Below are 15,131 nucleotides of genomic sequence, written 5' to 3'. Positions count from 1 at the left end.
ACAAATCAAATGTTTCTCTTGGTGCATATCTATGCTTTAAAAATTTTGACAACTTTTGACAGTTTTCCTCTACAGATGGAACATTCCTTTATTTGATTGGCACATTCAGAGCAGCAGTACAGATGACCTCAATCCAAGATAACACAATCCATTGGTTTCTCCAAACAAATTGTACACTCTCCAAATGGCACCTCCAAGTCATCTGTAAATACAAGAAAAAAGAAGAATTTACAATTTAAAGAGATAAATAATGTTGAGATATACATAAAAGTCTAGCATCAACAAGCACTAGTTTTAAGCACAGGGAAAATTTTTGTGACACTTTTTTAATTTGGTCAGGAGACGTAAGAATGAAAAAATGAACTATATAGTTATGTACTTTTTCATTGTTTCAATAAGGGCTTTAAACATTGCCATTCTGTCAGTGTGCATTTTTTCTCTCTGCTCCATTTCTTTCTTGTATCTCTCCTCTTGTTTCTGCTCACATGTGCTTAAAAACTCAATAATAACTTCTGATGACTGTGTTCGTCGCTTTTTCTTTTGACTTGTACATGATGATGAAGCTGAACTATTCTCTCCATCTGAATCTGATTCATGCTTTCTTTTACTAGGAGTGGGTTGGATTTCCTCAGAAGGTTTACCTGTTGATGTAGACGCGCTAGACAGAAGACATGTTGGCGTAACTGCATGGTCTTTGCCAAGGATATCCTCCATTTCAGAGAAGAATGGAAAGTCTTTCTTGTCATTTCCTGAAAAATAAATACACATACTATTTTGTGCTATTAATGAAAAAATGCATTTCTCGATGATAATTGATGATAAAATTTAACAATTCCCACATTTCCTCTACACACCAGACTTGCCATTATGGTCCTTGGTCTTTTTGTACAGGCGAACAAGGGTCCTCCACCGGCCACTCGCTTGCATCTCCGAGTATCTATAACATTGTTCTCTCAGCTTCCCTGAGATTTTTGACCACAGAGCTACTTTTCTCAGTCTACCAGTTTCTAGGGCATTTTTATGGTTCTTATACTCATTTAGTAGCAAGAGTGTTGGGGATTTTGACCAAAACCCACCCCCTCTCCATTTTCTGTAGTGGCAGGTATATCTTGTAAGTCATCGGTTTCTCCCTCTACATCAGTGATTTCAGATGTGACAGGTCCTACATTAATGATCATAATGATCTTAAAGGTACAAGTATGACTATGCTAAGGAACTGTATAAAAAGGTAAATTTGGATATCTCCTTGTCAAAAACATTACGGATCTTTTGACTTCAATTTTATTTTAATCAGTAGTCTGATATTTAACAATTAGATAAGGAAATAAACCCCCTAACAGAAAAATGCCTTTACTATGTTTTTTTTTCATTGTCTTTGAAAACTTTCTGTCCATTGACTTTTTAATATAAATGGTCAAAACTTGAAAACATTTAAAGGAAAGCCTATCACAGTTACAATTAATTTTAACCAAGAACCTTGCATAAAAAAAAATCATATTAAAAAGTCATTTTCAGTCATACTTACCATTTCTACAGCATGGATGCTTGGTAAAAATGCCCATGTCCGAAAAGAACAATTGGCACTCTTCACATTGAACAAGAGTCCTCCTCTTCATGAGACGTTTTGTTCACTTCATCCGAGGACTCTGTCCCAACAATTGTCATATCAGGAAAGGCACCTGCAGCAACAAGCAACAGATTAACATATTACACTACATAAATATTGATAATTTTATATAATTTATTTAATTCATGTGCATGTGTATATTGTACTGTTAATACATCAACTACCAATGATGGATCCAGAAATTTCAGAACGGGGAGGGGGCATGCTGGGAGTTTCAGAGATGCCTTGAACTGTTGAAATCCTTACTGGCCAGCTGGTCGAAGGTGGGGAAAAACAGTTAAAATGGACTGAATCCCCAAATTGACTACTTCTGAATTTAGCCCACAGTATATACATATGTATCATTAATATTAACCTTGTATTACGGTACAATTTTTACTTACTTTCCTTATTTCGGTCAACAAAAATAAATTTTGCGCATTTATGCTTATCCGGTTTTTTGTCTACATGAACAGTCTAATGAATGTTTTTTCTGCATTATAAATTCTTAATTTTCAATCAAATGCATTCCATATCTGTTATCTGAGAAATATTTTACCTCTTTGTGCACATTTATGTCCGTTGAACTTTTCCATCGAAGGGAATGTCATATTGCAACGGGAGCAAGAGTGTATGCGATATACCGTTTGATGATTTTCCGCCATTTTGATTCCGTCTGCACCACCTATCTGGCGGGAACTGTTCCGACAGTACCAGAACAGCGATTCCGATCCGCTCGTTTGGAATTCCGTTAATTCTCCCTGGAGGAACTGCCAATCGAGTACGCCCCTAGAGTATGCTGTAGCACAGTGTGTCTGAAGTTTCTCCTATATACAGTAGTTTACATTTTAGTAAGGAGTAAAGATAGGGGTTTGGTAGAGCATTCGCTGTAACTAGCAATTCATTGTATTAAAGATTAATTAATACATTTTAAGGATATTTATACAGATATGGAATGGGTATGACCGAAATAGCAAATTATGGTTCCCCTCGGCAGGAAACTATTTCCTTTGGCGGCTTCGCCATAGTATGATTTTATGCATTAGATTTTTATCAGATACGTATATCTTTATAACAACGTAAACCTTTTTTTGCCTGGGTTGAATTCAAGAGATCTAAAAGTTGATAAGTATATACATGTATTGTACGTATAATACATTAAAGAAAACATCTTTGTTGTTGCTATTTGTCTGGGTCAATATTGATATTTTTCTGGTGAATAACAAACCATTTTCACCACCGAAAGAGTCCATAATTGTATATTATCTTTTTAAAGCCCCATTTACATGCGCAAATTCTGCACCCAGATGTAAAAGTATATTTGCTAAGGGTTCACAGGGAACTTAACAAATTAGATCAAATGGCAATGGTTCATGAAGTTTAACAAAAAAGATGGCAAATTATTTTAGGTTCAGAAGAAGGAGGATATTCCGCTACTGTGTAGCTTTAGGTTTTTGTGCTGGGCTAGGTCGTGTGAGGGATCAATTATGGGCTAGGGAAAGGTCTACAGACTGGTACGAGAAAATTGTGTTTCAAAGGTTTGACGACTCTCAATGGATTGAGGACTTTCGAATGGGAATCGAAGATACGCATTCGAAATGCTTTGTAATTATTATGATCTGGACAATTACTTAGCTCCCTAAGGAAAAATGTGTTCGCCAGCCACTAAAGGTCCAAAAGCAAGTTGCTATTACATATTATTGTCTGTAAAATTTGCTGTGCGTTCACATGTCGAAAAATACACTAGGAGTACATTTACACATATGCAAATTTGCACCTGATCTAAGTAGATGCAAATTTACACCCGGGTGTATATTTGCACATGTGTATATTTACTTTCGCATATATGCAAATGCGTTCACATGCTCATATTTACACCCGGGTGCAGATTTTGCATGCGTGCAAAATTTGCACCCAGCGCATGTGAACGGGGCTTTATAAGATAAATACACAGTTATTGAGAATAACATTTTAACTTTGTATTTTGAAATGATCAACGGTATTCCGCAGTACAATTTATTTCCAGGAATTGTTGCTCCTCTCGTGATGCCTCTAGATTAATTCAGGAGCATGCGCCTAGTTATGATATATGAAGCTCTTTTCGAACATTTGATTTCGTTAAGTAATGTTGGTGAAAGAATCTTCTGAAACATGTTTATATTATTAAAATTTGAAAGCCTAAGCGGGAGATAATGAGTAGTATTCTGATCTAGTTTTTCGCGATATGAGACAGGCCTTTGGATCGCTTAAATCCGATTTTAAACCAGAAGTCTCTGATGAGACTGTAGCTCTACTGGTTGTACTTATAAAGGAAGATAAAAGTAGCACTTGGACTTGAAACTTTGCAACAGCAATAAATAGAATAATGATCCATGGTTTAGTCTGTTTTTGTGGCAAGATTTATTGCAATCAGAATAAAACTGTAGGAGGAGTAGTCTTTTAAAATAATTTTACAGAAATTTCGATTTAAGTAACCATGGCAACATCATTCAACAAAATCAAAAAGCAATAATGATAATTATGTATCTTAGTGTAATCTACTTGTATGCCAAGTTATGCTGAAATCAGACAAAACATGTAGGAGGAGTACATTTTGAAAGTTTTTAAAAAAAATTCTATTTTTAGTCACTATGGCAAAACCGCTCATCAAAATCCAAAACTGGTATAGAGAATTATGTATCTTAGTGTAGTCTACTTGTGTGTCAAGTTATACTAAAATCAAACCAAAACTGTAGGAGTAGTCATTTTGAAAGTATTTCAAGGAAATTTCTAGTTTTAGTAACCATGGCAACACCGTTCATCAAAATCAAAAAGCGATACATATAATTATGTATCTTTGTGTAGTCTACTTGTGTGCCAAGTTATAATGAAATGAGATCAAAAATGTAGGAGGAGTAGCATTTTGAATGTATTTCAAGGAAATTTCTATTTTTAGTAAACATGGCAACACCGTTCATCAAAATCAAATACCGATACACAGAATTATGTATCTTTGTGTAGTCTACTTGTATGCTTAGTTATAATGAAATGAGATTAAAAATGTAGGAGGAGTAGCATTTTGAACGTATTTCAAGGAAATTTCTATTTTTAGTAACCATGGCAACACCGTTCATCGAAATCAAAAACCGATACACAGAATTATGTATCTTAGTGTAGTCAACATGTTTGCCAAGTTACATTGAAAATAGATCAAAACTGTAGGAGGAGTAGCCTTTTGAATGTATTCACAGAAATTTCTATTTTTTAGTAACCATGGCAACACCGTTCATTGAAATCAAAAACCGGTACACAGAATTAGGTATCTTAGTATAGTCTATTTATGTGCCAAGTTATAATGAAATCAGATCAAAACTGTAGGAGGAGTAGCGTTTTGAAGTTTTTCACAGAAATTTCTATTTTAAGTAACCATGGCAACACCGTTCATTTAAATCAAAAACCGATACACAGAATTATGTATCTTAGTGTAGTCTACTTGTGTGCCAAGTTATATTGAAATCAGACCAAAACTGTAGAAGGAGTAGCGTTTTGAAAAATTGTTTACAGACGGATGGCACAGTGTTTCACAAGCACATCTTGTTTTGGGATATGATTTCAGCATGTCTCGGGAAGTATACGGAATTTCATTAAGAACTTTGGTAGTAACGTAGACTGTTTATATGTGAATAGTTATAAATAGAAAGTAAAGTTTTAGATCATTTGATTTAAAAGTATTTTATTGGCGAATGTGGGTATCTTATGTAAGGAGTTCCATACCTTTCTTTTTTTTTAACACCTTAATTTTTTTTAAGCGATCTAAGGGCCTGTGGATATAGATCGTCTAAATTGCCTCCTAATACAATGCCAGATAAGGGGAAGGGGAACGTGGGCCTCCTAGCATCATTTTTTAAACAATTTTTTTAAAGAAAGACTCTTGTCAACATAGAAAAGAGCAATGTACTCGATCAGGCCTGAAGTTGTTTCTTGTTAATTAAGTTAAAGAAGTCCTATGATTGCAGTGGAAAATACCAGCAAGAAAAAATCCAAATAAATTTAAATGTAATAAATATATTTAACATTTAATTTTTTGCGTCAGATTAAAATTCTATATATAAAAAAAGTAAGGTTATAAATTTCCACATACAAACATCACGATATTTGCATTTGCTTATCAAGGAAATAAAAACCGGAAATAATTTTTTAATTATTATTTTCATTTTTCTACACCCTTTTCCTGAGTGTAAAGAGGTTCTTTCTCTCTCTTTATATATATATATATATATATATATATATATATATATATATATATATATATATATATATATATATAAAAGAAATATTCTGTCTCAGGAAAGATTCCATATCCAACTATAAATTATTGAATTTTCTGTTTCTTACATTTCGTTTTAGTCTCCCTCTTGTCTTTTTTTTGCGGTAAATAGTGTCGTTGGCTGTGAAGTCATAGCTGAGAGATTGCGAGATTGTTAATTGTTAGATTTTAATGATTAATTATAGAAACGTTAAAATAAGCAGTATTTGTCCGTGTCGGGAAGGCTTATTTACTTTATAACGGAGTATATACTCTACAATAAAGGGAAGGAAAATCTCGAGTTTTGCTGCTCTTCTAATAGTTTTCAAATGAAAATTATCACTTTTGATTATTTTCACTGTGAAAAAATAACACTTTCAAATATCACGTTTATTCAATCGATAAATAACAGTATTCGCAATTGAAATACTGTAATTTACTATACACTACTACATGTATACGTCGCCCACGTGGCGCATTGATAGAGAGTATGTTCTAGAGAGTTGATCTTTACGTCGCGGGTTCGAATCCCACAGTGGGACGAGCAGACCGGTCCTTCGGATGAGACCGTATAAACCGAGGTCCCGTGTCGCAGTAGATGCTGGCACGAAAAAGATTTTATGTAGTTTCAGCCTACCATTAGGCTACCGTGACCAGTTTATACGAATGACAAATGTTTGAAAATAACTATTGCTAATGGAAATTTAATATTTTCTTTTAAGGCAGATTTTGTACACATAGAGAACAGTATTTTCTTCTTCCTCACAACGTCAGGGGTCCTGAATCAAGACGTTGTAGTTAGACTCCTGACAAATCCATTCGATATTCTACGGACTGACTGCAGCGATCGACGTCTTTCAGGGAAAATACAAATCTTGATTGTTTTTATTCTTATCTCTCCACCAAATACATTAATCGTTTCGTTGACAAACAACCCGTAACACGTGGAATGAGGTATCTGTTTACATTTGATGAAAGCCTCGATCTGATTTGTGCTTCTCTATAAGAGAACAAACCCGTAGCATATCGAATGTTTGTTTGTTTTTATTGTTTAACGTCCCTCTCGAGAATTTTTCATTCATATGGAGACGCCACTACTTGCCGGTGGAGAGCTAAAAAATTTTGACCTATACTCGGCACTTAGGGCCATTGAGCAGTGAGGAATCTTTTTCGTGCCAGCACCTACTGCGACACGAGACCTTGCTTTATACGGTCTCATCCGAAGGACCGCTCTCCACGTCCCACAGTGGGATTTGAACCCACGACGTAAGGATCAACTCCTTACTCCGCGACTCTAGCCACGCGGGCGACGCATATCGAATGAAAGTTGTCGGAGGCCCAACGAAAACGTGTTGAATTAGAACCCTAGACGTTGTGAAGATGTATTGGCTTGTGTTTTATATTATTCCATTTGGACTGAAATTCCTCTTTAGTAGTTTACCCAGTACTTTTTGGAATTACACTCATTCAGTGCTAAATACCAGTTAGTGAGAAAAATACAAATAAATTCATAATTAATGAGATTTCATGGATTTTTGTTTCATGCAAGATATATGTTTTATAGGAAATATAAAGACAGTTATAAACTCCCACAAACCACCAAAAGCACGTTATTTCCTTTGTTTAACAAGGAAATTACAAATGGAAATAATAATGATTGTTTTTATTTTTATTGTTAATAAATGACCTATTGTTTTCCCCTTACATTTCCTTAATGGTCCGAAGTGCAAAGATATTCGTTTATATATACCTGTATATTATGAATTTAATCAAAGCTTAAGGAACAATCAAAATGCGAATTTTGGATGCAATAAGTCGTTCATTAAATGGCCAGGACGGAATATTTTCGTCGGTTGCGTTCGGTTTATCGCTAACCGTTATTTTTATAGTCGTTCTAGTTGTGAATTCGAAACGTTATCCTGTAAGTGGAGCTTGGATTGTCGAAGTTATTGTTCTGGCGTTAGGAGCCATTTTGTCCATAGGAATCTGGATCATAGTGTTTAAACAAAGACGAGGTCGTTCTAGAAGAAAGTCTAGCGGGGATCTTGCCCTTAAAATTAAACTTGTTTTCCTCTGGATATTTGGACTGACGTGCATTGTTAGTTTTTGTTATGAAATTGCTGTTAACTTCGATTGCCTATTTCAAAGTAATATTAAGAAAACAACTCATTTCAGGGGACAATACGAATTTGGAGTTGCCACAAATTGTTTGAACGTTCTGTTTTATTTTGTGCAATTGGGGTTTTTAAGCTCATTTGCTGGATATGCTCTTCAGACTTCCATTGCCCAGAACTACTTAATTTCTTCTATCATCCTTACACATTTGGTATTGTGGTTTAGATACTTCTACATTAATATGATGGATGGTGTCAATGACAAGAATTCCACGTCCGATCACATGCTTGCTAATATGTGCTATTATAGTATAAACCATTCCGAATTCCGAGAAAAAATACGACCATTTACTAAACCAGCAAAGACAGAGTTCAGCTTGCTTGCTGTTGAACTGATACTGTTGATGTGGTTTTGTTCTGAGCATATGGATGATAAAGACATTGATCTATATGAATACATCACGGGTAATAACGTCAGTGATAATGACGAATCTTCCTGCCTCATCCAGGAGTCGAGAGAGCATACATCATCAACAAAATCACCTCGTCGTCGTTTAACCATCACCAATACATTTTACATCTGCATTTTATTCGGAACACTTCTAAGTCTTCCGTTCATAGTTTCTAGTGTTGTTATTTTATATGCGTCTAGTTTCAGCCTCAGGCATTACTATGCGTTTATTATCACACTCCTTATATTCTATGTAGAACATCTAATCCTTATTTTTGCCACTTTTATCAAATTGAACAATTACTCTGTATGGAGGAATATCAAAGCGTCTAACATCACACGGAATAAATTCTTTATTCTCTTACTGACAATGACAGGTGCGTTATGCTACAGTGCATTTGAACTTGTGGCGTCCATTCAGATTGGCAGAAAATGCGATTATCCTGTTGAAGAATTCGAGAATGTATCAGTTGATCCCGAAATTATTAATGTCTGTTTTATCAAGTGTTTGCTAGAGATGTTAACTATATTTCTACAAACGTTACTCATCCGCCAGTCCTGGCACATGGAGAAGTGTATAGTGCCTGAGAAAAGGCGTACTATGAAGAGGCTTTTAGGGACTCTATGTTTAATGAACCTTATTCTGTGGTTGGTGTTCAGTGTGGTGTTTAATTCACATACTCGCACAATGATGATTGAAAACTGTTTTTTTGGAGAGTCTCTCTGGATATCAATTCACGATGGACTATTTCCTATTACTGTTTTTTACCGTTTCCATACTTCTGTGCATTTTTATGAACGCTGTAGAAAGTATACTTGACAATACCTTCTTAGTTTTATGAAATGATGTCGCGAAGTTTTAAAACTGATGATTTTACTCTTCCTCTATAATATTTGAATTTACTTGAAGTCAACTTTATTTGTTAACATAGAATTGCTAATTTCCCTTGCTATCTATAATTATGAGATATGAATCCAAATAGTTTGAAGTTAATACTGGTACCCTCGGTTCAATGTTCCTTCAAGTGTTTCAATTTAAAATCATTCTGGGTCTCTTAATTGCTCTACATTTTCAACCATTCCTGATTTATTTATTAGGTGATTGGAGATATTTATACCCATTTCTTTTTACTTGCATAAAATAGTCTCTTTTCAAATATATTTGAATATATACAAAATATCTGCACGTTGTGATCATTAAAGTTTTGCCAAAGGTCAACATGTCCAAAAATTTATTTTTACAATAGCTCCAAACTATGCCGTTTATAAAGTTAAAACTTTTACAGTGTATAAATATATCATTGATTAACAGATAGAAAGTATCTCTTGATAACAAATACTTAAAAAAAATATTTATCGAGAAAAATTCTTTTAAAAAAATGCATATATTTTTAAAAAATACACCTAATTGATTCCGTACTTTTAGTGAAAGCCATCATTGCAGAAACAATATATGTTTATCAAAGAAGGGTAAGTTGGATTTCGATAGCCTCTGGAAAGATGTTTTCCCTGTTTATTTTGACCAAATGTTAAGATTTGAAACCGAAAGTACATTGCAAATGGCGGATTTTATAGGGGTCTTGTCTTTATACATGTCATGCTTTCAATAACAGCCTTTCAGAGACCATTCACGTCCAAGTTGCCCTTCATTGATAAACATATATTATTTCTGCAATGATGGTTTTCACTAAAAGTACAGAATTAAGCAGGTGCATTTTTTTTTTTTAAAAATATGCTTTTTTTCTCTCAAAAAATATTTTTTTAAAATATTTGTTTTCAAGTGATACTTTCTATCTGTTAATCAATGATATATTGATAAACTGTAAAAGTTTTAACTTTATACCTCACATAGTGTTTGAGCTATTGTAAAAATAAATTTTTGGACATCTTGACCTTTGGCAAAACCTTAATTTTGCAATCCATTCTTTGAGTAACTGTAACTGATTAATGAAGCACAGAATATTGAAGACTTTAAACATTTATCAAAAAAAGTATTTAAAAAAACCCAAGACCTTTCTACATGTATGCTAATAATGCGTATCTTTAACAATTGATATTTTGTCTAGCGAACCGTTTTTTCCTTAATAGATGAACTATACGGTCTTTTCAATCGATCACTAGCGGTATGGTATACGTAAACCAATAGTCAGGGAATTTTTATTACTGAAAACAGAGTCTGACAGGATAACAAGTATCAGTGTAGTATCAAAGAACATGTGTTAAGCAGCCCAATTTTGTACGTCAATGTTTAATGTAAATGTTTAATATAAATACAGAGTTGCAACAGGACCATAACTTGTGAAAGAATATTAAGGGTCGATTAACTTATTGTATAATTGTTAAACTGCTTTAACTGTCCTTATTTCTCACAGATGAATGCTTTTTCTTTGTCACAAGGTATGTCGATCCATTTACCATACACATCAAATATAACACAGTATTCCGATGGATGATTCGAGGGTTCACCTGGTTTCCAATTATTATAATCATCTGCTGGTCTCATAGAGTGGTTCCACATAAATCCTGTGTTGGAGGATGTGTTATTATAAAGACCTGTCCAAACCTGAGTATTTTGTGCTGCAAAAAATACATAAAGAATTTTTAAAATCCGTAACGTCATATCAGTGGTCTAACATCAACCCGAAGGCCAATCTAATCAAAATTAGATGTTTCGAATCCGTTACCGCTCATACGTGGTCATGTCATAGAGACTTTTCGATTAGCCTAAGAAATCGCCGCTGCCGAAATCTTGACTTGTACTTTGAATGCGTTTCTTTTTCCACATCGAAAACTAAACGCCCGAGCAGATGTGGTTAACAATGTGCTATGTAGGAATGTGACGTGCTGGATATTAAAGTAAGTAAATTTTATCTATAGTCGGGTTATGTACAAAAATAAATTTTGGATATCTTCTACATACTATATTGAACATGTATTTATTAATAACTTTCGCATTTTCGTTTGCATTATTCAGGTAAAATGGCTGATGGTCGGTCTATAAATTCAATCTATACCATAATTAACGTAAATCAACACAAGACAAACTATTGGGCTTTAGCATATTAAGATGTAGTCGTGGAAGTTTAATTTAGGATCGTATAAGAAGCTTGAATCTGATTGGCTAAAATTGTCTTGTTTATGCATAACAAAAAAGTCGCACTGACGTGGCCTTGTATTGTTGCAGAAGCGGATTCAGAACGTCTAATTTGATTAGATTGCAAAAGAGCCCCGCGAGCTGATATAGGTCCTAAGGGCTGATATAACATGTGATATAGATTTTAATATGTAGTATTTTATTTATCAATGAAATACGAAGATAACGAACTGTATTCAATCTCGAAAGTCCAATTAAACGATACTAATTTGGGGCAGAGCAAACACGGACCTCGAAATTTGGAGGTGGGATCAGGTGCCTTGGAGGAATGAGCATCCCCTGCCGACCGGTCACACCCGCAGTGTGCTCCTCGTCATGATCGGAAAGAAAACCCGGAAAAAATCCGTGGACAGTTCAGTGTTTACTAGTAAATAATGGCCTAACAATTGTTATGTAAAACGTCTCAGCATTTGACTCAATAATAGAATGTATGTGCTGACAAGGTCATTGTATCGACCGTAAAACTTGCAAAAAGTAGACTGTGATATCCTTGTTTCATCAAATTGTTTGTCAATAGCGTGGCTCGTTTTAGAAATTGTTAGAAATTTTGACCTTTACTCGGCACTCAGGGTCATTGAGCAGTGAGGGATCTTTATCGTGCCAAATCCTGCCGTGACACGGGGCCTCGGTTTTAAAGGTCTCATCCGAAGGACCCGCAACTTTCCCTTCAAAGTGCCCAGCGCATGGCGAAGGAACAGTTGCTATCCATTTTTTATCGACTTAGGTCAGTCGCGGCCGAGATTCGAACTCACGACCTCCCGATCACGGAGCGAGCGCTCTACCGACTGAGCTACCGTGAATGTTAATAGTGCTAAGAGGTAATTAAGTTTTCTAAATTCAGTAGGAATTTTTTGCATTAAATTATTAATTTTTAACAAACCCAATCCATCAATCATTGTATTCTCCTCTGTAGAAGTAATTTCCAGCAAATAATAATGCATAGCTGTGCAGTATGTCTAAAACATAAAAACAATATCAATATTATTCGTTGCAATGAAGTGTTGGGTTTACAAAACACTCTCAAGCACTATTGAAATACATGTGTTTTTTCGATAGCAGACGTTATTTCATTCTAGTAACAACGTTGTTTTGGATTTGAAAAGCATTCTCAACCACTATTGAAATAATTATTGCTATAGTGGTTGTACTTCAATAGTGGTTGCAAATAGATATTGTTATATAATCTTGAGTAATATGATTATGTATTACTAAAATACTTTGAAAAGCATTTCTGATGAAATTTAGAGACAATCTAAAATATCGTTTTTTTTTCTTTTAATTTTTATCTCCTTTGACCTAACTTTAAATTCAATATATATATATATATATATATATATATATATATATATATATATATATATATATATATATATATAATTTCCAATATTATTTTGGAGTACCGACAGGCGACTCGAGGGGTCCTGAAAACTCTTATTTTATGAGGACTGATATAACAAGTCAAATAAATTTTAATGTCTCTTGTTTGTTTAATAATAATTTAATAGGATCGGTATTTATACACAGATAGGTTCCGACACATAACACGATTTTGAACTTGAACTATCTGTTACAAGCTGATTCAGAGAATGTCCCCCGCTTAGGAAAAAAGATCCCCCCCCCCCCCGGATTTGTAGAATTATTAAATGTATATATGTATATTTAAGCAAATAAAAAATGCCAATATGGGTATAAAGATTTGATTGCTTATTCCTTAATACATGTATGTGTATAGAAGATTCTTTTTATATATAATATTTATCACAATGTAATAATGATTTTATGAGTTTGTACACGCCAGACGTCATAACTTTTTCATTTCACATGTTGAATAATATCATTTAGTAAATCAAAAAAAAAAAATAAAAATAAAAAGGATCGTTCGGGATTTGAACCCGGAACCTCTCACTTGCTAGGCAAGAATCATACCCCTAGACCACGCAGTCACTTACTTATATGGGAAATTAAATGCAAACATTAGGTCACATATAATGGATATATTCACGTTCAACAGTCAACATTTTTACACAATACATGATGTCTAATTTAGCCTTCACAAAACAGTTCTAATAGATGTAATTAGAATATAAAGTCCGCCGACAACCTGTATTATATGTAATAACTCTCCACATGCCCCTGTGCTAAAAAAAGTGCCAAGCGACTTTTAATACAATAATAAAAAAAAAAACGGGGCGGGACACTTTGAGAGGGCCGAGAGAGGCCATAGGGAGTTATGGTATAAAATTTAATTGCAAAAGCTCAAAAGCTTTTCGAGACATCGCCCGGAAACGAAAGTTTTACACACAGACGGAATGTATGAATTTACGACCTTGAACTTTGACCTTTTGACCTCAAAATCAATAGGGGTTTTCCTTAGGCCACAGGAAAGTGTTATATAAAATTTGATTGCAAAAAACTCGAAGGATTCTTGAGATATCGCGCGGAAACGAAAGTGTTTTACACAGACGGACGGACAGACAGACCCAAATTAATATCCCCCACTTTCAGTGAAAGCGGGGGACAAAAACTTCATGCAATGTTTGTATTTTACCGAAATGCACCTTTTCTTGAAGTTTCAATTTGATGTGATTTAAAATGAAAGTTCTAAACTTTTTATTCAATAAAATACCGACTACTCCAAGAGAGATAGACGGACAGAAAAACAGAGAGAGACGGACAAGGTGGGCCTTCTGTGTTTACTATGCCAAGCAGGCTACACGATAAAGTTAACTTTTTTAAAGAAAAAAAAAACTTAGAGAAGACCTATCAAGTAAAGGAGATGGGTGAACATGACGAGCGATAAGCCTATAGTGTGACAAACATGAAGATGAAAAATTAAATTTCAATTATATCAAAATTTTCCTTGATATTTCGTCTAACATTAAAATATACTTTATGTAAAATCTCTACAATTTGCAAAAATCCCTCAAAGATTGAAATTATTTGCCTGTGAAATATAAGACACACACTAAAGCGGGCAAAAAGATTCATTTTCGCATACTACAACACTATTTTTCGATATGAGTGGGTCTTCGCTCCACCTTTTTGAAAGTTAATTCTCAAAGTTTGCATAAAAATACATTTTTTGGTTACCAAAAATATGGAGCAATGACCCACTATACCTTAAAAATATACTTTTATGACATAAAATTTGCATTTTTTCGAGAAATATTTGAAGTCCATTAAGTCAAGGGTCATATCACAAACATGATTTAAATGCCACTGTTTGTCAGGACTTGTGTAGTCTAGTGGTTAGCGTGCTAGTCTCGAAAGAAAATGATACTCAGGATTTTTATTGCTAGGGTTCGAACCCCACGAATACCACATTAATTTTTTTTGATAAAAGAATAAATTTTTCCGAGAAAATTTTCCTTAGAAAAGTTTTGTTTATCACAATTTCATAAATTTCAATAATGAGAACTTTACTCTAAATATTCAATTCACAAACTGAACATGATTTTTTTTATTTCTGAAGCTATAGGCTTTCTTCACGCTATGTTCGCCCATCTCCAAATTTATACGTT

At 34.2% G+C, this 15,131-nt stretch overlaps 1 protein-coding gene across 1 annotated transcript; it reads right to left on the bottom strand.

Annotated features, from left to right (window-relative positions):
• Window positions 1–363: 363 nt before the first annotated feature.
• LOC133197499 (uncharacterized) lies at window positions 364–927 on the bottom strand. Its single transcript, XM_061333577.1, has 2 exons — window positions 855–927; window positions 364–749 (listed from the first exon to the last, which is right to left on the bottom strand). Exons 1-2 carry the CDS (start codon window positions 925–927, stop codon window positions 364–366), a joined length of 459 nt encoding a protein of 152 aa, XP_061189561.1.
• Between the last annotated feature and the right edge of the window lie 14,204 nt (window positions 928–15,131).

This window comes from Saccostrea echinata, unplaced genomic scaffold, assembly GCF_033153115.1.
Source record: "Saccostrea echinata isolate AGI-Se365-2 ecotype Australia unplaced genomic scaffold, CSIRO_AGI_Sech_v1 ptg000001l, whole genome shotgun sequence".
Classification (NCBI taxonomy): domain Eukaryota; kingdom Metazoa; phylum Mollusca; class Bivalvia; order Ostreida; family Ostreidae; genus Saccostrea; species Saccostrea echinata.
The sequence above is the reverse complement of the archived record's forward strand: the minus strand, read 5'-3'. Positions and strand labels throughout refer to the sequence as shown.